General features: G+C 44.1%; 1 protein-coding gene across 2 annotated transcripts in view; it reads left to right on the forward strand.

Annotated features, from left to right (window-relative positions):
* Positions 1–7,899, forward strand: part of Mamld1 (mastermind like domain containing 1) — a 137,265-nt gene extending 129,366 nt beyond the window's left edge. The window contains exons 4-5 of one of the 2 annotated variants that reach the window (XM_052171375.1): positions 4,397–4,481; positions 5,687–7,899. In XM_052171375.1, coding sequence (XP_052027335.1) covers positions 4,397–4,481; positions 5,687–6,756 — 1,155 coding nt within the window. In that variant the 3' untranslated portion in view covers positions 6,757–7,899. The remainder of the gene's footprint in view (positions 1–4,396; positions 4,482–5,686) is intronic. The other variant, XM_052171374.1, reaches the window with a different exon arrangement.
* Positions 7,900–22,423: the final 14,524 nt, after the last annotated feature.

Here is a 22,423-nt window from a genome sequence, read left to right on the forward strand (position 1 = left end):
CAGAGACAGAAGAAAGACAGGTCTCCTCTGCCTGGGGATCATCCCTAGCATTTAAAGCAAACTTTGCAGGGATTGGCCAGCCCTAAAACCAAGACTAGGTAGGAGGGGCTTATACAGGCTCTGGTCAAAAGCAAAGACAGCCCTAAGGTACAGATGAGCTACACAAAGCTTTGTAATTTACTTTTGATGACATTTTTTTGTGAAGTCCTGGTGATGGCTTGAGAATGCTCTAAGGGTAGCCCTGCCACTGTAAGTGAAGCTTGCAGCCATTTATGCAGAGGGGCCAGGAATGACCTTAACAGACCAACACCACATTGGGTCTTGCCTAATACAGAAATGGTATGACACATGTGGTTATAGTGTGACCTAAAGGCTCTACTTATGCCCGTCCTCTGAGTGTCTCTTCACTTTGCCATAGTGCCTTTAGAAGACAACCTACCTACAATGACTGACTTGTGTCTTGTCCATTCCCCTGCCTAGTGTAAGCTCCACACTGATAGAGACATTCAGTAACAACCACATGGTAAGCACAGTCTGGCCCTGAGCATAGTAGTCTTAAATATTTATCAACTGAATGCTGAAGGGACTGGTTGAGTTACTCTGTAAGCCTTGTCTTCCCAGGTAGTGCTCAGGCAGATAGGGTTGCAGCACCTCACAGTGATGAGCATGGGGTAGTTGCTTTCAAGTCCAGCTTCCCAAGTCCACGAAAGAAAATGCTTTTCCTTGTGGTGTAATAGACAAACTATGCCAAAGCTCATTAACCCTTGGAACAAATAGCTGAGCGCCTTCTGTAGTCTAGTGGGCTGGCTTCCATAGGGGACACAAAGAGCCGTGCCTGCTGCAAGAACTGTTGGGCGGGAGGTGCCTTGTAGAGGAAACAAGCCCCTCTTCTCTCTCCTTTCCCGTCTTCCTCCTTTTTCCTCATCTCTCTCTGTCACTTCCCTCCCCTTTCCTTTCCTCTCCTGCCCCCCCATATCTCTCATCCCCTGCTCCTCCTCCCCAATTTATCAGGGTCTCTGTCTTTTCCCCCCACTCTCTCCATTCCTCTCCTCTCAGCTCACCCTTCCTTCCTTCCTTTCTTCTTTCTTTCCTTTGTTCTTTCCTCCTTATCGTATCATCCTCTTCTTCCCTCCTTCAATACTTTATTTCTCTAGATCACAGGATAGGTAACTTTTGTCCAAATCAGGCCACAACCCAGGGACCTTTTGTAGGACATACATCTAATTCCTGCTGGCTTCCATGACCCTACCCTCACATTGGAGAGTAAGTCCCTTTGTGTAACTCTTGATCTGGTAACACCTGGTTTTCTCTCTTTGAGGATGAGAGGACCAAAGCTATGGCACAGAGGGCCACAGGAGACATCAAGATGCTAGCTGGATCTGATGTAGTACAAGCTCACTTCTGGCAGGCTTTGTGTTAAGATCTGTGCTGCTAAAAGGCCATGGCAGTGTCAGGGCATCCCAGACCTTTTGCTTCTCTCCTGCTTGGCACATAAACTAAGGCACTAGCTAGCATCCTAAAAGACAAGTAGCAGTTTACAGATTCTTGAGTATCAGCATGAAGTTTCCAGAAAGGCAGGACCTGTTGGTGAATGGGGCTAAATAGGGCCAGGAAAGGGTGTTACAGAGAAAGAGCTGGGGCTTTAGTTACCTGATACTTTCTGCTGGCCCCAGCCCTAGGCTTCCTAGCTTAGCCATACAGGGAGAAACAGTCTTGAGCTCCCACAAAGCCTGCTGGTCAGTGTCCCATACAATTGCAGTTCTGGAAACTTGACTCATGTAATGACCCCTCCATATGTGCTTAGAAAAAGCCACCAGACCCAGGCTGTCCCTCATAAGAAGGACTGTCACTAAGCAGCAATTCTCAGCCACAATTTCCTCCTGGTCACTGAAACCATTTGTCATTTCCTGTTTTCTCCATTTTCCTATGGCTCTAATTGTCAGTGTCAAAAGGCAACAACTGTTTTCTTGGGGCTTATCTTTGTAGCACATTGATTCAGAACAAAGGATGGGAGCCTTGTCTGCAAAACAAAGGAAGCAGCCTCCTCTGGAGGCCTGGAGAGAATGCCTGGCGTCCTCTGCCAGGGACAGCAGACCCTGGTGGGAGCAATGGGCTTCAGGGCAAAGAGCCAGCTCATAGAGGACACACAGACCCAGGGGTCTTATGGAGCTGCCTGTCAGCACCCAGACAAGCATGGAAGCCCTGTTAGACCCTAGCCAAACTTCCCCAAACACATCAGAGGCTCTAGGATGTATTTTTCCCCGGACAGAGACTTCCCTGCACCCTAGTTATCCTTGTGAACCTGGCTCAGGTCTACAGTACTCTCTCTTATCTGATAGGCCTGGTGGACTAGGATCCCATCCTTTGACTGCTGCCTCAAACCAGCCTTTCTTTCTGTCTACCATGCTGCTGGACATAGTCTCCCTGTCCATCTTCCCCTCTGAATTTTGTTGCCCTAGCCTGATTTCTGTTGGGTCACACTCTCAGCCCCCATCTGTCCCTATGCTTAGCCCCAGACAACACTGACACTTGAAAACTAATGAAACAGACAGGGATGGTATCCAGATGGGTGTGGGCATCAGTGGCCTTACAGGCAGGAGTGAGTGAAGCACTGAGTCCACAGTCTAAGAGGCATTGTACTTGCAAGCCAGGTTGCCGTGGGCTGTCACTTAATCTCTTTTGAACCTCACATGTCTTTCACATCAGTAATCTGGGGACCTGGTATCCCTAGGAGGAAAATCAGAACTGAATGAGCCATCTTTAGAAATGGTCACCCACCCAGAAAAATCTTCAGCCAGATTTAGATGGAGTGGCCTGGGCTTGCCATGTGACCCCCTGCCTCTGAGTTATGGCCTCATGACAGGAAACAGTGGGTGTGAAGTGCTCTGGATAGTAAGACAGACCCACCCCACCCAACTCCCTTTAGAGCCAGTGTTTTAGTAGGAAGAGCTTAGCTCTGCTAGTCAGCTGAGATGGAGCCTCCCTCCCTGCAGCACATCCCAAAAGCCCTAGTCCTGGAGGAGGCAAGAGCTGCACGGAAAGATGCCTAAGGGCACAGTAGAAAAGCAAAGCCCAGTCTGGGGAAATGGCTTATGCTGTAGTCAGTCTCCTCTGTGCCATGTGTTTGTCCTCTCTGCCTTGGCAGGGACTGAGCGCTGCCAGGCTTGTGAGTTGGACACACTCCCAAGCACTGACCTTCTACCCCACCCACTGCCACACCAACCCTTCTCAGTACAAAGAAGGGCTTCAGGGAGCATTTTAGTGGAGAAACTGGCTCTACACAAGCATCTCATATCCTAAGATCCAATCTGGCACCTGGGGTCACCAGGCCAGCAGGTGACCTAAGAGTGTGCTTCCTGGCAGCTGCCTTTGATGGTTGCCATATTTGCAACAGACTATTTGAGAAGGGGAGAGATGGAGGTGGTAGCAGGTGGGAAGAGAGGGTGAGTCCTGACCAGTCATCGTCAGGCCCTACCAACGTGAGGGGCTCAGAGAAAGCTGCAACCACTATGTCTGGCCTTCAGGCTTCATTGGTAGCCTGGTTACATTTTTGCCCATAATCCCATGGTTTGGAATCCCCTGATTACAAACTGTGAGGCCTGAGACCCTGAAGTAGGGCCCCTCCCCCCTGAACATTTAGAGTACTTGGAGATAAGGATAGGAAGTTCCTTCCACTCTCTAAATCAGGTCAGGAGGAAGGGAAATGGCTACTCCTGGTGTGGAATGGTGTATCCATCTGACCATGTGACAGCCAGGAACACCTACACCAAGATTCAGCACTTACTCCATGACAGTCGTGTAGAAACTGGGCCAAATAACCCAGAATGTACTCTACTCCAGTCCTAGCACCCCAGCTCACTGGCCATCCCTTGACTGTGTAGTTTGAAGTATTTATCCCTATCCCCCATTGCTTACTATCCTCTGGATATAGCTACTTTATCTAAAGCTCCCAGAGTGACATGCCCAGATACCTGTTAGTATACCTGTTAGTAGTTTGGCCAAATCAGAGTAGTATAAGACTGTCACCTCCCTCCTTCTACATACGTTGCTTCTAATAATGCAACCTAATGTTACATTTGCTCGTTTGGCAACCATATCTCACTGCTGACCCATCCTGAGCAGTCTGACATCCAGAATGTCTGTTTTTCTGTGTACTCTTGCTAGTACACTCTCCTGCCCCATCCTATGCTGTTGCAGTTGGTTTGCTTAACCCAAATGCAGACTCTTTTGTGTCTATTTGTGGGGTTTTGCCGGGTGGGGCATGCATGTTATGTGTTGAGTGTGTGTTGATGTGTCCACTCATGCTTTTGCTGCACCAAAGTCAAGACCTAGGTCGCTACACAGCAAAGCAAGGCTGTATCTTTAATCTAATATAGCCTTTCCATCTTCTGTTTAGCAAGAGAAGCAGAGATCAGGTCCTATGGCAATGACCCCTAAACAGCAGAATGCGTGTATCGCCCAGCAGATGACTCAATTTCAAGGTAAGCAGAAAAGATCAGTGTTCCTAACAGAGCCAGTGAGGTGGAAGGTTGGTTCATTTCTGCCTACAGTTTCTGCATGTGGTGTTAGAGAGACAGGGAGAAGTATGAAAGCCACATGAGTGGTGCCTAAGATAGGAGTCTGAGACTAATTCACCTGCCTCTAAGAGCACAATTCATCCCAATGGGAGGCCTGCTCACACGGTTCCAATATCACTTTAACTGAACAGATTGATTAAACGAAGTCCAATCCTTTAAGGCCCCTGTTCTGTTGTTGCTGTTGCTCATTGTTATCTGGAGATAAGGTCTCACTCTATCACCCAGACTGCTCTGAGAATCTACCTGTCATTGTGCTTCAGACTCACAACCTGTTTGGCTTACAAAAGTCCATCACCATCACCCCACCTTCATTGAGAAACAGGTCCCTCTTTGGAAAGCACCTCCAGATCAGAACCGTGTGAGCCTCTAGTCTGAATGCTGACACTGCTTAACCTGTGGGACTTTGGAGGGAATAGAATTCTGTCCTCCTGTGTATTACATTTATCAGAGGGAAAAACTAAAGGAAGCTCTGCTCTCTGTTGTCTAAGAGACTGAGCTTTCTTCCCCAGACCTTCATTCACCTCTCTGCCTGTGTTCTACAAAATAGGAACTGTCTGTTGAGGGATGGTTAGTGTCAGAATATTAGAGTAAATGTAGTCATAGCACCTGCCCTGACAGAGCCTCTAATATACATGAAGAGGCAGTCAATTCAGTTGGCATTTTAAGTCCAGCATTATTTGCTCTTTGTATAACAGTGGTTCTCAACCTGTGGGTCAAGACTCTTTTCTGGGCTTGACCTATCCTTTCACAGGTGTTGCTTATCAGCTGCTCTGCATATCAGATATTTACATTATGATTCTTAACTAACAAAATTACAGTTATGAAGTAGCAATGAAAATAATTTTATGGTTGAGGCTCATTACATGAGAAACTGTATTAAAGGGCCACAGCATGAGGAAGGTTGAGAACCACTGTTGTAGAGGATGCTGTGAGTACACAAGACCTCCATTTCAGGCTACAAGCAAAGGAATAAGGCAAGTTAAGAGGGACTGGGAGAGATAGTCAGGGGTATGAATGAAGACAACATTGGGCCTGCAGCTCCTGCCCAGTGACCACAGCCCAAATAGAGGACACCTTTGGAACTAATCCCTATATCTCTTTCCATGCAGCAGTACAAGAACAAGTCATCTCCAAATGTAACCAGACCAAGACAAGATCCCCATCCAACCAGCAAAAGGTACCACCCAAAACCCAGCTCCTTCAGAACAATCGGATTCCAAGCATATTATCACCCACAATTCACATGGGTATTTTGTCATCAGCTTTGAAGAAGCAGCAAGTCAACACCGGCCTTCCATTTCCCATCTCCTCAGGCTTGGGTCAGGATCCCCTGAATAGTCTTGGCTCTGTCTGTCCCAAAGCCAAGGCCATGCCCTTAGAAGTGCCCCTGCCCAAGCTCTGTATCAGCCTCCTGGGCAACCAATCCTTGACTCCCCACCAACTCAGCCTCCCCAGTGTGCCAATGATGTCTTCAGTGTTCAGTAATGCAGTCTGTACAGTGGCAACTACAGCTGTAACCACGCCAGTTTCAAAGGAATCACCCCTGAGCCAAGTAGATAATAGAATTGTGTCGCATTTTGATAGCAACTCCATCATCTTTGCCAAGGCACTCATGAGTACTCCCCCAACAGCTCTAGTATCTCCATCTCAGAAGGTTGTGGTCCAGGCCAATCAGATGGCTCCAGGAGCCAGGCCTGTCCAGAAGGTGCATTCTGCTCTGGCCAGCCCCAGATTCAGTCTATTGGGCAATCAGAGCCTCATGCAGAGCCTAGCACAGAGGCCTGTGCCTATGTTGAGCACCAAGTCCCTCCAACAGAGCATGGCCAGCTGCTCTCCCATGAGTCCTATTCAGAGACTGGAGCCTCCAAGCTATGTAGCTGCTACTGCTGCCACTAACCAGTCCCTAGGTACATTGATTAGAATGGGCAGATCCCCTGAGCTACAGGACAATGTCTTGCCTCAGGCCCAGCCCCCAATAGATGGTCTGATTTCACCATCATCTGCAGGCAGTGATGTGGATTTCATGGAAGAGCTTTTGGAAGGCCCCAGTGTGGCCCCAGATGAAGACTGGGTGTGCAACTTGAGGCTGATAGGTGACATTTTGGAGCAACATGCTGCTGCCCAAAATGCTACAGCCCAGAATGCTGACCAAGTCACCCAGGGTTCTGAGGAGCTGTAAATCAAAGTAGGGTGCTCCAGAAAAGCCCCATGCTGTCACTCAAAAGACTGGTCTGAATCTGCAGCCAGCTTGAAACTGGCCACAGATACCCACACTAGGGTCCTAGTCAGAATCTTGTCAGCCCTGCCCATCCCTCTATCTACCTGATAAATAAAAAGCTGGTGATTTTTCAAGTTACTTGTACATATTTGAAAATTTTGTAAATGGTTTTCCTAATCATAAATGACAGAAGTATTTATACTTGGTTTTGTGGCTTTGTAAATAAAGTGGCAGCTTTGGTTTCAATAGAGTTGTGTTTATTATACATTGTTCCAAATATGCAGACTGTGTTGTTCGCTCCAGTGATAACCTTGTTAAACCAGGTGGCCTAGTCACTGAGGTTTTCATGCCATGAGAGATGTGGATGTGACCAAGGGGTATTGTGCAAACTGACAATGCCTAATAGAAAGCCACTTGGTCATTAATTTCCACTCCATTACAAACTGTACTACCCAGTGTGACTTTTAATCTTTCGCAAGCCTTTAAATCTCAGCTAGTTCTTTCCTAATGAACATTTACAGCAAAAGTCACGGTATGGTTAAGTGTCCCACAGAGACACTCATGAGAGGCCAAGAGCGTCCTTTAGGTTTGGTTAAGAGAGGTGCAGAAATAGCCTATGAGCTGAGCACTGTGTGAGCTGGCCACCTTGAAGAACTAGAGCGTTCCCTTCCCTTTGTCACCTATGGTGACCTTCAGCCGCAGAGAAAGCCCTAGCTTTAGACAGCTTTGGTACACCATCACAGAGTGATGCTTTAAAGTCTGCTTTAAACCATTTAACACTCATTTTTGATGTGAATCTCTGTGGCTTGGGGGGTAAGTCTGTAAACATTATTGGTTGATTTGGGGTTTGTCTTTAATGGTTTCTATTTACGGTTCTTGTCATGTATATTTAAGTATCTGTTAGAGAAACTCCATAGCCACTGTCCTGTAAACTTTGCTCAGTGTCCAGATTTTGTGTAATCACATTTTAATTGACACCCTGTATTTTGATTCAGAATTTGAGATCTGGCATCTATTTGGAGCCAGTGGTTTTGTTGTTGTTGTTGTTATTGTTGTTGTTGGATTTTTTCTTTTTCTTTTTTTTTTCTTGTTCTGTAATAAACAGCCAGGAGAAAAGTGTCTCTGTGTTTTCATTTTCTTTAGTAAGCATGTAGTCCCTGCAAACCCAGGTCAGTCCTGACTTTGGTGCCCTCAGAGGCTGCTTCTATCCTATGCATTACAAAAATTGCAGCAGCAGAGTCAGAGTACTTGTGCGTGTGTACTTGCCTGTGACAAATTTCACAGCATGTGATGTGGATGCAATAAAGCATCCAGGGCCCAGAATACAGTCAGTTTGACCCCAGTCCTTCGGTGTATAGAGGCAAAAATAGGGAACAGGCAGTCACTTTGGAAATCCCATGCTAGGGACACAGGTAGAGAAACATACTCCAAAGTCCAGGGGATCCTCACTACCATCCTTCTACCTTTGTGGGAGCACATACTTTCTGTCCCTGGCCAGATCCTGCTGCAGCACTACAATATGGGCTAACTGTGGCTCCAAACAGAACTGAGTTCCATGTTCCATTCACTTGAGATGAGGAGGTGACCCTCCCGGCAGTGGGGAAGATACTGCAGGCAACAAACCAGAGAGGGCCACATCTTGCAGAAAGGGCACCTATACATAGACATTGTGTAGGAATTAACCCTAAGATGATGAAGTGTCTGACCCCACTGTTCAAGAAGAGAATCTGCACTTCATAGACAGCCTTAAGTCCTCAAAGGTACATGCAGGGAGCTGTGCCCACCTGCATTGTGCCCAAAGGTAATTTCCCTTGATTTGGTCTAGCCTGTTCCACACCAAACTCTCTGTTTATTTGGAAACATGGAGTCAGAAGAGTTCAGTAAAGGTGCAAGAAGAAGTTAGCAGTTTTTCCCCTTTGGGTCCTAGACACTAATGTGAAGAGACAAGACTGAAATCTGCCTCACAAACTCCAGAAACAGAGCTTTGTCCCTAGGGTCCCAAACCCAATCCTTTTAGAAGCTGCTATGGACAACAGTATGAGATATGCTCCCCCTTTTCTTCTCCCACTCCTGGACCAGCATCTGTAGTCAAAGACTTTGCCCAGAGTCATCAGTTCCAGTTTAGACAGCTGCAAAAGCAAAAGAGACTCCTGTGTGAGTTACCCTTGGCCCCTCTCAACTGTGGCAAATGTCTTCCAAAAAAACTTCACTTGATTTATGCCTGCTTTAACAGGGACCCTGACAGGCAGTGGTGGTACATGCCTTTAATCCTAGCACTTGGGAGGCAGAGGCAGGCGGATTTCTGAGTTCAAGGCCAGCCTGGTCTACAGAGTGAGCTCTAGGACAGCCAGGGCTACACAGAGAAACCCTGTCTTGAAAAACAAAAACAAACAAAAAACAAAAAACCCACCCCCCCCAAAAAAAAACAAAAAATATGGACCCTAATAAGATGTTTGCCTCTCCCACCAAGTTGACGGGATCTAGTCAGCAGGTAGCAGGAGTTCTTAAATGGAACCATGTCTTCCTAAAGGCAGTAGGGAGTCAATAGGAGTACAAATAACAGTGCATGTACAGAAAAGCACACACACACACACACACACACACAGAGAGAGAGAGAGAGAGAGAGAGAGAGAGAGAGAGAGAGAGAGAGAGAAACCCCCTCTGAGTTAATATCTACAATTAAGTCTGCAAGGCTAGGTGTTTCCTCTCTTACTGAGGCCAGACAAGGCAGCCCAGCTAGAAGAACATATCCCAGATATAGGCAACAGTTTTTTGGGATAGCCCCTGCTCCAGTTGTTTAGGACCCACATATGGTTGGTTGAGGTTCTTATCATTCCACTTGGGTTCCTGTCTGGCTATAGGAGGTGGCCTTTTCAATAGAACCCAATCTTTTAAAATACTCTCAGAAGATGCCCATACCCAAAAATCAATGCAGTGACTAAGAACAACAGTCCCCAGGGATAACGTAGCCTTCTCAGGCAGTGGCTGGGTAGAAAGTGTTCAGAGGAATAGTCCTTATCCAAACTCCCTGGTTTCGTTGGCATCTCTCACACTGGCCTCTGTTACTGCCTCCTGAGCATTACTTTTAGGTTCAGATAAGAGATGAGCTCTTCAGTCAGTCAGTATACCCACTCCCTAGTAGAATTGTTCTTCTGCCTGAGTTAATTAGTCTGTACATGGTGCAAAATCCAGAGGTTGCCTCTTCTAACTCCTCAAATTTCCCCTCTCATTCCCTCAAATTCATAATCTCTCTTTAAGTCTATCATTACACGCAAACATATACAACCTATTAGGTCAATTTGACATGAAGACCATGCTGCAGATCTGCTATACATGTGCAGAGAGGCCTAGGTTCAGCCAGTGTATATATTTTCTGGTTTGTGGTTCAGTCTCTGAGAGCCCCCCAGTATATGATTTTGTCCATATATGTGTGTGTTGAAAAGCAGCACACATAGCCGGGCGGTGGTGGCGCACGCCTGTAATCCCAGCACTCTGGGTGGCAGAGGCAGGCGGATCTCTGAGTTCGAGGCCAGCCTGGTCTACAGAGCGAGTTCCAGGACAGCCAGGGCTACACAGAGAAACCCTGTCTCGAAAAAAACCAAATCCAAAAAACCAACTCCCCCCCCCAAAAAAAAGAAAAAAGAAAAGCAGCACACAGATTGTTGTTGTAGAAATATTTTTACCTTTTTTTTTTTTTTTTTTTGGTTTTTCGAGACAGGGTTTCTCTGGAGCCCTGGCTGTCCTAGAACTCACTCTGTAGACCAGGCTGGCATCAAACTCATAAATCTTCCTGAATCTGCCTCCCAAGTGCTAGGATTAAAGACTTGTGCCACCACTACCCATCTAAAATTTCTTTAAGAAAAAAATAAAGGAACTCCTGAAAATGGAAGTAGGCTAAAAATCTGAGATGGGATTTGTGGCTCAAAAGCTCTGGTCCCCAGGTGTCTGGGCCCTTCCAAACTCAATTCCATAGCATCTACCTTTTCCAAAACTTGTACATCATACTGCTTTCTCATGCCTCCCATCCTTTACGCCCTGGTAAGAAACAGTCCCAGTCCTCCTCTGTCATTGAGTTCTCTCATGTATTAGTCTTGATACCTACTCTTCCTCATGCCTCACCATCCACAAATCAAATAGTCAATCAGACAAGTTATGGCAAGAGCTCTTGAACACATTCACCCATCCCTCTCTCAGTGGTCCCAAAGGAAGCAAAAGTTGGGTGCCAAGAAACTCATTGTCATTTTGTTAGTATTTATGAGACAGAAGTTCAGTAATAATTGCATGTGGCTATCAGAGAGTACTGTAAAATGGTCCCTAGAACCTGCTGGTCTGAGAGTTAGATCACATGCCCTGTAGAAGCTCCCTCCCACCTCTCACAAGATGTCACCTTAGCCAGCCCAAGAGCTTCACAGGTCATAGCTAATGTTCTTTCAGCTCTTCCAGACCAGTGATATCCAAAACAGAAGTGGAGCTTGACCACAAAAAGATCATTGGCACAAATGCATTAATAGTAGAAGAGTAATCAGTTTGTTAAGGTTAATGAAGAAAACAATGAGTGATGGAAGTAAGAGAGTCAGAGAAAAAGAGAAACAGAAAGAGAAAGACACAAAAAGACAGAGAATATGAATGAGGAATGAAAAAGCCCATTTTATTGAGGCTGGTTGGAAGTCAGGAGCAGTCTCTTTCAGCTAGATTTCTTTGAGGTAATGACTTTTGAGGTAAATTGAATTAGTTTTGAGTCTCTTGTATCTCAGGCTTGTCTCTAACTCTGAGTAGTGAAGGATGCCTTTAGGCTTCTATCTCTACATATCAAGGGCTAAAATCAAAGGCATGAAGCACAGTGCTAGACTTTGAGCTGATGGCCCAAAGCAAATCATGCATTGAGGTATGCCCAGCATGTTCTAGACAAACCAACCAAGCAAGCACAAATGTCAGGAGGAATAGAAAGATCACTGGAAAGGAGAACAATGGGCATCAGGAGGGAAGTCAAGAGAGGGGTGGAGACATGAGAAGGCCAAGATCACCCCGTACCACAGTCAAGCTGCCTTGAGTCATTCCTGTTGTCACATTGAAAATGGCACTCTGTTTAGCTCTGTACCCCATTTTTAATAGGGTTATTTGGCTCTCTGGAGTCTAACTTCTTGAGTTCTTTGTATATATTGGATATTAGCCCTTTGTTGGATGTAAGATTGGTAAAGACCTTTTCCCAATCTGTTGGTTTCTGTTTTGCCCTATTGAAAATGTCCTTTGTTTTACAGAAACTTTGTAATTTTATAAGGTCCCATTTGTCAATTCTTGATCTTAGAGCATAAGCTATTGGTGTTTTGTTCAGGAACTTTTCCCCTGTGCCCATGTCCTCAAGGGTCTTCCCCAGTTTCTTTTCTATTAGTTTCAGTGTGTCTGGTTTTATGTGGAGGTCCTTGATACAGTTGGACTTGAGCTATGTAAAGGAGATAAGAATGGATAGATTTGCATTCTTCTGCATGCTAACTGCCAGTTGAACCACACCATTTATTGAAAATGCTGTCTTTTTTTCCACTGGATGGTTTTAGCTGGATGGTCAAAGATTAAGTGGCCATAGGTGTGTGGGTTCATTTCTGGGTCTTTAATTCTATTCCATTGATCTGCCTGCCTGTCACTGTACCAATACCCACGAAGTTTTTAATCACTGTTGCTCTGTAGTACTGCTTGAGGTCTGGGATACTGATTTGCCCAGAAGTTCTTTTATTGTTGAGAATGGTTTTAGTTTTCTTGGGTTTTTTGTTATTCCAGATGAATTTGAGAATTGCTCTTTCTAACTCTATGAAGAATTGAGTTGGAATTTTGATGGAGATTGCATTGACTCTGTAGATTGCTTTTGGCAAGATGGCCATTTTTACTATATTAATCCTGCTGATCCATGAGCATGGGAGATTTTCTTAGAAGGTGGAACAAAATACCCACAGGAGAAGATACAGAGACAAAGAGTGGAACAGAGACTGAGGGAAAGACCATTCAGAGACTGCCCCTCCTAGGGATTCATCCCATATACAGTTACAAAATCCAGACACTATTGTGGATGCCAACAAGTGCTTGCTGACAAGAGCCTTATATATCTGCCACCTGGGAGGCTCTGCAAGTACATGACAAATACAGAGGGGGACACTCTCAGCTAACTATTGAACTGAGCACAGGGTCCCCAATGGAGGAGATAGAGAAAAGACCCAAGAAGCTGAAGGGGTTTGTAGTGCCCTAGAGGAACAACAGTTTGAACCACCCAGTACCCCCAGAGCTCCCAGGGACAAAACCACCAACCAAAGAGTACACATGGAGGGACCCATGGCTCCAGTTGCATGTGCAGCAGAGGATGGCCTTGTTGGACATCAAAGGGAGGAGAGGCCCTTGGTCCTGAGAAGGCTTGATGTCCCAGTGTAGGGGAATGCCAGGACAGGGAAGCAGGAGTGGGTGGATTGGTGAGCAAGGGGAGGGGGGGTGGGCTATGGGATTTTGGGGGCAGGGGGAACCAGGAAAGGGGATAACCTTTGAAATATAAATAAAGAATATATCTAATAAAAAAGAAAATGGCACTCTGGATGATGGACAAAGACCAATAAGAAAGGTTTCTATATGTCCATCTCTCCCCAACAGTTTTTGTGGACATCTCTAATCAGGGGTTCAAGATCTTCATAGTCATAGATTCTGCTTCTGGCATTCTCTTATTCAGTGCAGGAGATCAGGAGTTCAAAGTTAGCCTAAAGGCCAACTTTTAGTTCACAAGACCCTATTTGCTTAATATTTATTATAAATTCAGCATAACCTAGAGTTGCCTGGGAAGGTGGATCCTCAATTGAGAAATTTCCCAGATCAGATTGACCTCTGGCCATATCTGGGAGAGACTGTCTTGATTCATGATTGATGGAAGGGTCCAGCACACTGTGATAGGTATGTCTGGGCTGTATAAGAAAGCTACGTGAACATGGGCCAGGGAATGAGCCAATAAGCAGAATATATCCATGGTTTCTGCTTAAGTTCCTGCCCTGCTTTCTTTCCCTCGATAACAGATTGTGACCTGGAAATGGAAACTGAAATAAACCCTTTCCTCCAAGTTGCCTGCGGTCATGGTGTTTATTATAGCAACAGAAGAGTGAACTAAAATAGACCCTTTCTCAAAAACTGGAGACAAAACTAAAGCCAAAAAGACCATGACCCTGGCTATAGAAAAAGAAAAGGAGACAGACCAGTAGGCTTGGGAGTGAGAAAGATGGCACTACAAATCAGTAAGGGAGCTGAGCAAACTGGCTCATCACTTAACAACAAACCAGATCCTCTACTCTCTCCCGGAATCAAGTAAATTCCCAGTGCTTTCAAGGTTGAAACAAAATAACATAGAAAGCATTATACTAAAAAAAAAAAAGTAGAGTTTTTATAATATCAAGATTGATCAAACCTTTTAATTATGATATAAATCCAGGAGCTGCCATGGGAAAAAATGACAAAACTGCCCACACAAAATGTTTAAAACTTGAAAAAGGAAAAAAAAAGATACCCTAAATTCAAAAGATAAATGACAAAAATAGAAAAATGCAATACGTGACATTCAACAATTAATTTTCATAAAGTTCAACACACACACACACACACACACACACACACGATATTCTTCAGCAATGGAAAAAGTTGAGGACCTGATGCTAAGACAGATTACAACATCGTCGAATGTAATATACTTTGGGAGAAGTCAGAGACAGAAGCAGAGAGACTATATAATTCCATTTAAGTCAAGTGTCACGGTAAGTAAATGCAATATATGGTAAAGAACTCTACAAAGATATCTTCTACAAAGGTGCAGGAATGGGGGTTGCTGGAATGAGGCTACCCTGGGCTACATAGTGAATTTCAAGCAAATATAAAGCTACAGAGTGAAATCCAATTTAGTCAAAGAGGGGGTGGGGAAAATGAAGGATTTTCTGAAGTGATAGAAGGTTCTGTATCTTTATAAAGATAGAAATTACACAGGTGTATGCATTTACTCAGAGTTGCTTATGTACAAGCAAGATATTGTATGTTTCTCGTATAATAGAAGAATCTTAAATGCTAAAACTTAGTTAATATTCTACTTGAGTGCTTTGAAGTAAATGTGGATATCTGCTACTTTGGAGCATATAAAATACACAAAGATGACTAGTGGATGGATGAAAGAATGGGTAGAAATATACAAGTGTAGCCAATAGAATTATGTGTTAATGTAGAGTGGAAGAGTTGAGTCTGGAGGTATACACTGTACATTTGTTCATAGTGGCTAGATTGGCAAAATTGTATCCACTGGTCTAACAGTGACATGGATGCTATAGGAGTAACCAGCTTTGTTTTGTTTTGTTTCCTTTTGTTTTGTTTAAAGCCTGCTTCACAAGAGGAACTCACACATGGTACTGTTAATCAGGCCCCAAACCCTTGACTGTCTAGGTCATAGACCATAGGAAGAACCTAATACTGGAAGAGGCTGAAAGGGGCTACATGCTCTAGTAAATGCTTCTACACCCACGCATTGCTAAGTGAACTCAATGGAACTAAAAGAAAGGACAAGCACATGAAGTTGGGTAGGCTAATGGTGGGGAGGATAGGGAGGAATTAGAGGGAAAAGAAAGAGGGGTTTTCTAAGCATTTGAGAAATTTCAAAGGAAAATATCAAGGGAATTTTCAAAAGATCATTCCAGGGTTGTCTAATCCACACCCCATGGGTCACATTGGTCCAAAATACCTATAAATTTGTCCAAATAGAAAAACATAAACTTATTTAAAACAATATGATATTAAAGAGTGTGCTTAGTTGCACAATTCACAAGTGTGAACTTTGTAAGTGACAACATAGGATCAAAATGACAAAAGAGTGGACATGCTGAAACTTTGGTCTTATCTCTCCTTTGCTTTAAGCAGGTGGTGCAGCTTTGGGAAACTCCTTTAGAATTTCTTGGAGGAGTTTTTGCCTTGATTTGGGCATTGAAGCCACTTGTGATGCTTTGGAAAAATACACTTGCCATGCAACTAACCCAATCAATTTTTTTCTAAATCAATTATAGAAAAAACTAGTAGGGATATTCAAAGATATGAATATAAATTTTTGAGTACAGCACTGTGAGACTTAACTCTAAATCAGAAAACACTCAAGTCTAGCTTATGCCACTCAGCAGAGCAATACACAGCTCTTCACAACAGTTCAGGATTTACTATTTGTCTGAAGTCAGGATTCCATTCCCCAAACTTCGCTAGAACTCTTTTTCAGACTAACTTGGGCCAACTTGTAAACCTTGAGTATTGCCTTCCTGTACAGATCTAAAGACCCAAAATAATTAGGCTTCTGTGGCCTCACCATAGATATCAAACCCAAGTTTGGCTATGGAACCATTCCAGGTGCTCTTAAAAGAAACTTCTCAGGAAGACACAGTGACCATCCTTCTCCCACAGAAACACTGAACTAGAATCTCAATAACTTGCTCCTTTACTGGAAAGAATGCCCTATGAACAGGATTCTGAAGGGAAGACATGAAAGGGGGCTACTCAAGCGTCTTTGGGTACTGTGAATGCTCAGCATGTAATCCTCACTCAGCATTTACTCCAGCAGAATAAATAGGAACTTACCTTTGATTAGAGTCATTTTATGAATTGTTCTTTCAACTGCAGAGTAGGGAAAGCACTCTCAGCAACCCCCCCCCCTCTGGAGTGCTGGTTAAGGGCCAGGAATAAGACCATTAGCCCTGCTATTATTATTCCCTTCTGCTAAAAGGGTTGTGCCAACAACCAAATAGAGAAAGGGGCAGCAGAATTGTGACTTGGGTGTTTCCTCATCCGTGGAAGAGAAATCCTAAAGTCCCTGAGACTAGAAGCATCTAGATATAAGGATAGACATTTGTTGTCAGTGAAAACAAGGGTCCTAACAGACAGCATGAAAATGGAAATTTTGCTGGAGAATCATACTAGTGTCAGATTGCATCCAATAGCCACAGCATTATTCAAGCTTTCCACTATCCACACAAGGGTCACACTGAGAGACAAGCTAGGGGATGAAGGCTGTCTGCTTACACCAGTACTCCTTCCTTTTAAGTTCTTTATAGCTTAAAGTGATTGGTTTCCTTTGCACACCTTTGGATTTCAGAATGCTCCATTCATTTCTAAAGGTTTGCTATTTTTGACACATCATATATGTTTTCAGATTCTAAAGTCAATAATATAATTATGAAACAAACGACTTTCAGGATAAACAAATGTGGAAAAGACTAGGTTTTATGTTGCATTGTTTAGGTAAAACACAATTGGCAAAAAGTGAAAATATTGATCTGTCCCAACACTGGGAGTGATTGGAACCAGCGGGACCCAGGCACCCAGGAACTCTGCCAGAGCAGTAGCAAGGACCCTTCCACTCTGGCCTGGTGCCCTAAGCAGGCCTTAGATGCAAAACCTGCAGCCAGTCCGAGAAAGCTCCACTTCCAGGTGCTTTTACACATCCAGGATCACAGAATTCCAGGAGCTTGGTCATACCAGGATCTCAGGGTTCCAGAGACAGCTTGACTCCCAGGAGCTTGGACACACCCAGAATCTCAGGATCACGGGATCACAGAATAATAGGATCACAGAGACAGCTTGACCCTGAGGAGTTCTAACATAACTAGGATCACAGGAAGGACAGACTCCCCTCAGATATAGCGAGGGCAGGTAGGTAGTAGTAGAGATAACCAGATGGAGGGAGGCAAGCGTAAGAGCATAAGCAACAGAAACCAAGGTTACTTGGCATCATCAGAACCCAGTTCTTTCACCACAGCAAGTCCCAGATACACCATCACACTGGAAAAGCAAGATTCACATCAAAAAATCACTTCTCATGATGATGATAGAGGACTTTAAGAAGGACATAAATAACTCCCTTAAAGAAATACAGGAGAACACGGGTGAACAGCTAGAAGTCCTTAAAGAGGAAACACAAAAATCCCTTAAAGAATTACAGGAAAACACAATCAAACAGGTGAAGGAAATGAACAAAACCATTCAGGATCTAAAAATGGAACTAGAAACGAAAAAGAAATCACTGAGGGAGACAACCCTGAAGCTAGAAAACCTAGGAAAGAGATCAGGAGTCATTGATGCAAGCATTACCAACAGAATATAAGAGATGGAAGAGAGAATCTCAGGTGCAGAAGATACCATAGAAAACATTGACACTTCTCAAGAGGGGACAGAATGAATGCAAAAGCCAGGGAATGAGGAGCCATTTTGTGAAACAGTCTTCTAGACACAGCATAGCTATTGCATCCATGAAGTTACAAGAGTCATGTATAGCAGCACAAGACTCTTAATGATGGGGCTCATTAGCATTCCATCAATGGAGAGAGGCACATGAAGCCCAGTCTATAGTTGAGGACTTATGGGCAGTTACTGACTGCTGGGGCAGGAACATCATTTTCCTTTGGCATTGTAGCTGCAAGTAACTTGCCTTTACCTCAGTAACATAACTCCACACCCAGACACAGGCAAGCAACCCTAATTCATCTCACTGAGTTGGTTAGGAAAAGCTCATGAAAGTATGGGATGGAGCTGTTGGGGAAAAGCAGCACAGAGGGATTGGCAAAGGGTTAACAGAAAGTAATTGGGGGAATATAATCAAAGCATGTTATTTACATATACATAATTACCAAAAAATAAAAATTTTCAAGACGCAGGGTTCTGAGGCCATTACTCTGGCTTATGGCTAGGGAAGGGAACTCCAACTTGTGCTGCACAGTCCTGCAGTGGGGAGCCCTGCCCTCAATGGGTTTTATTTCTTTCCGAGTTACCCAGGTGGTCTTTGAAAAGAGAGTGTGCTGAATCTTTAGATTTAGACAGTTTTTCCAAATCCCAAAGTACACAAGGTTTTGATTCAAAGCTCCTGGGCCTAGCTACAACTTCTCCCAGGGTCACCTCCACAGGTCAACACCCCACCCCACCCCAATAGATGCCACCTATACAAGTACAGGGCAGCTCTGTCAGTAGATGTTTTTACTTCTTTTTTCACTTCTTCCTTGGATTTTTCTCCTTGTCTTTCCAAGGCTTTCCCCATACCTCATTGTGACTTCTGGGAGTCTGGCCACCACAGCCAACTCATCTCCAGTTGTAGAAAAGTGAGATCCTCACACCAGTCAGAATGGCTAAGATTAAAAACTCAGGAGACAGCAGGTGTTGGCAAGGATGTGAAGAAAGAGGAACAGTCCTCCACTGCTGGTGGGGTTGCAAGCTGATACAACTACTTTGAAAATCAGTCTGGCGGTTCCTCAGAAAACTGGGCATGTCACTTCCGGAGGACCCTGTTATACTACTCCTGGGCGTATACCCAGAGGATTCCCCAGCGGATTCCCCAGCATGCAGGGGGAGGGAAGGGGGCTTAGGGAACTTATGGGAAGGGGGGAACCAGGAAGGGGAAAATCATTTAGAATGTAACAAAGAATGTAGAAAAGAAAAAAAGAAAGAAAAGAAAAGAAAAGAGAGGAAAAGAAAAGAAAAGAAAAGAAAAGAAAAGAAAAAAGAGCAGTGAGATCCTCTGATCATGAAGGACATAAGACATATGGAACTATCAGTTCTGTTCTCACAGTGGCTTTGTTTTGCAGTTGATAAACCAGTGTTCTCAGCAAAATATCTGTGTGGACTTTTTAAGACATCCTCCAGATTTCTGGCTGCCCAGCTTATATAGGTGGCATCTACAGGGGATGGGGAGCAGGTACTTGTGGAGGTGGCCCTGGGAAAAGAAGTTGTAACTAGGCCTAAGAGCTTGGAATGAAAACCTTGCCAGTGTTGCCTGCTCAGGCCTCCTTCACAGTGATTGTTACTGCAAAGCTCCTCTGGGCGAAAAGTGAGCAGACTTGGCCCAGTGACTGCCTGAGCCTGTAAGAAGTAGTTGGAAGACACAGCGAACATGAATTCGGGCCACAAGCAAAAGACGCAGCCACCCCACAGCCTCATGGGACCTGGAGATAAACTTTAAGCCAAGGGGCAACACAGGGCAGTCATTAAGCATTTGATCTCTGGCACCAAAGCCCTTGGGATCAACCATGGCTCCATTATGTGTTAGTTCTAAGACCTTGTAAAGGACAGCAAATCACTTAGCCTGTTAAGGCCTCAGTGTCCCAATCTGTGAAGTGGAAAAAATGAAAAGATGTCATAGAACTCTTGTGAAATGTTATAAAACAAAAACCAGCACAGGGAGGATCACTGTGCCACCCTAAACACCCTGCTGCCAGTTCCCCAGTAGTGAGACTATAGGCAGGTGTCACTGTTGTGTAGCATTTCCCTCCTTAAAAAAAAAAGCCCTCCTAGAGGGAGGAGGCAGACTCATAAGACTCATGGAAGTAGAGAACCTAACAAGTTTTTTTTTTTGGGGGGGGTGTTATAAGGCCTCTCTAGAAGGCTCTAGAAATATCAGTCTATAGGGGATATTGAGCCAAAGATAAGGTCCATAAAAGAAGAGAGGCAGCTGGGTTAAGAAGGCATCACTGGAAATGTGGTTTCAAACATTTCTGTATCTTTGCTGGAAAGGAAGGCCAGTTTCCTATACCAAGGTAGCTCATGGGCCTCCTTTAACCTTGACGGAATACAAGGAAGCTGGGCACTAAGCCCTGTGTCACATTGTTTTTCTCGTATGCTACTTAAATCCTTTATAATTCAAGATTCCATTTGGAAGAAATAGTAAAAGAAGAATTGTGTAGTCCTCCTTCCTTGAGCATCCCGTCATTTGAAAGCTGTCTCCTTAAGTCACCGGTCTACCCACACAAGGCTCACCTTGAGCTCAGCACCAGTGATGGCCCAGCCTTTGCTAGGTCCTCATCCTTTACTCAGCGATGGTCTTCTAGGCGTGGCAGCCCTGCTGTTTTCCAAAAGTCTATGCCCATCATATCTGAAGACAAAGTCCTACACCTCACTCTATGTATGTGCCTTTCCAAGGAGATATTCCTGCTGTCATCAGTTGCTTCTTCCTTCTCCACTGAGATGATTTGGAGTTTGGAAGGCATGGTGTCCTCCCTTGAGCAAAATATCTCAGTAAAAATGTATTAACATGCTTTTCTCACTTACATTTCCTTGTCAGTGACATTCTGTCCACAATATTCCCAAGGCATTATTCTCTGAAAACATCCTCAGACAACTTGAAGATTAAAGGAACTACAGGAAGTATATAAGGAAAAAGACAGCTTATTGTGTCTGTGACAATAGCTTTGAAAGCTATGCTTTAATTACTTACTGAGATAAAAACTAGTCTTTGGTTACTGTGATGCTCAGTTTTATGTGTCACTTGGGAAAGGCTCATGCCACTAGTCATTCCATCAAACACTAGTCTAGGTACTGTGAAGGTATCTTGTTGCTATAGGTCCGGTCTATAATCAGCTCATTTCAATTAAAAGAGATCCTCAAGAACATTGGCCTCAGCCATCAGTTGAGAAGACATAAGGACAGGTATTTAAATGCAGCTGCAGCTAAGTAGCACAATGCTTTCCTGGAATGTGCAAGTCCCTGGGTTTGATCTCTAGCACTGAGGGGTAAAGACTTAGGAACACCAGATCCAAATTTTCCCTAAAGAAGAAATTCTGTCTCGACATAGAAGTATTCATTGCTATCCACATTCCCTGCCTGACACCTGCCTTGTAGTATTGAATTTGGTAAGTCAGTCCTCACAATCATATAGACATCTATTATTATAAATATAGGGTACATCTATATATGCAAATATATACATGTTAGTCTACATACATATGTATCTTCACATATGTGAAGTATTTGTGTGCATGTGTGTTGAACTCTTAGCAGCTGTGACTGCCTGCATAAGACCTGCGCAAGGTTGAATCCATCAATATTTCATTATGTAAAAGGGGCTCATGAAGTCATGCCCCTCCCTGAGGATCTGTAGGCAGTTAATGGTTGTGAAAGATAGTGCATACTCTGAAAATGTATACATGTTCCTGTTATAGAATCCCTCATGAAACCCTTGGTGATCCAATGAGTTTCATTAGGGTCTTGTAACCCTAATGAAACTCATTGGATCACCAAGAAGAAGGAGTATGGAAATAGAGTAAGGGAACTAGTTGGGAAGAAGAAAGGGATCAATCGAAGTGAGAGAAGTAGAAGAGAAGGTAATGAGGGATTAATGTGATCAAAAAATGTAATGATGAAACCCACTATTATGTATAATTCATATATGATTAAAAAAAAACTTTCAAAATGCAAGTATGGGGCTGTACAGGGAATGATGAAGCCATTCTCTCTTTTCTGGTGCTCACAGCAGATGAAAGATCCCTAAGGAAGTGAATCATATGTGTCAGGATGGATGAGGCAAGCAGATGGGGAGGTGACAGAGTCTTTGCCAAACTGTCTGCTAAACTTGCCTTAGCACTTACTATCTGAGATCTGAGATGCCTATGTTATCTGCCTAGCTCTATCCTAAGGTAAGAAGCTGTACAACCAGTCCCAGAACTCCTGTAGCAATGGCACCTTCAATACCACCCTGCCACATTGCCGGGATCCTAGATGTGGAGTTACATAATCAGCTGGGAGAGAGCAGACAGAACATTCTTCTGTAACTTCTGCCTCCACTTGAGATGGTCCCAGAAAGTTAGCCTTACCTTAGGAGGCTTTACAGGAG

This window comes from Apodemus sylvaticus, chromosome X, assembly GCF_947179515.1.
Source record: "Apodemus sylvaticus chromosome X, mApoSyl1.1, whole genome shotgun sequence".
Taxonomy (NCBI): domain Eukaryota; kingdom Metazoa; phylum Chordata; class Mammalia; order Rodentia; family Muridae; genus Apodemus; species Apodemus sylvaticus.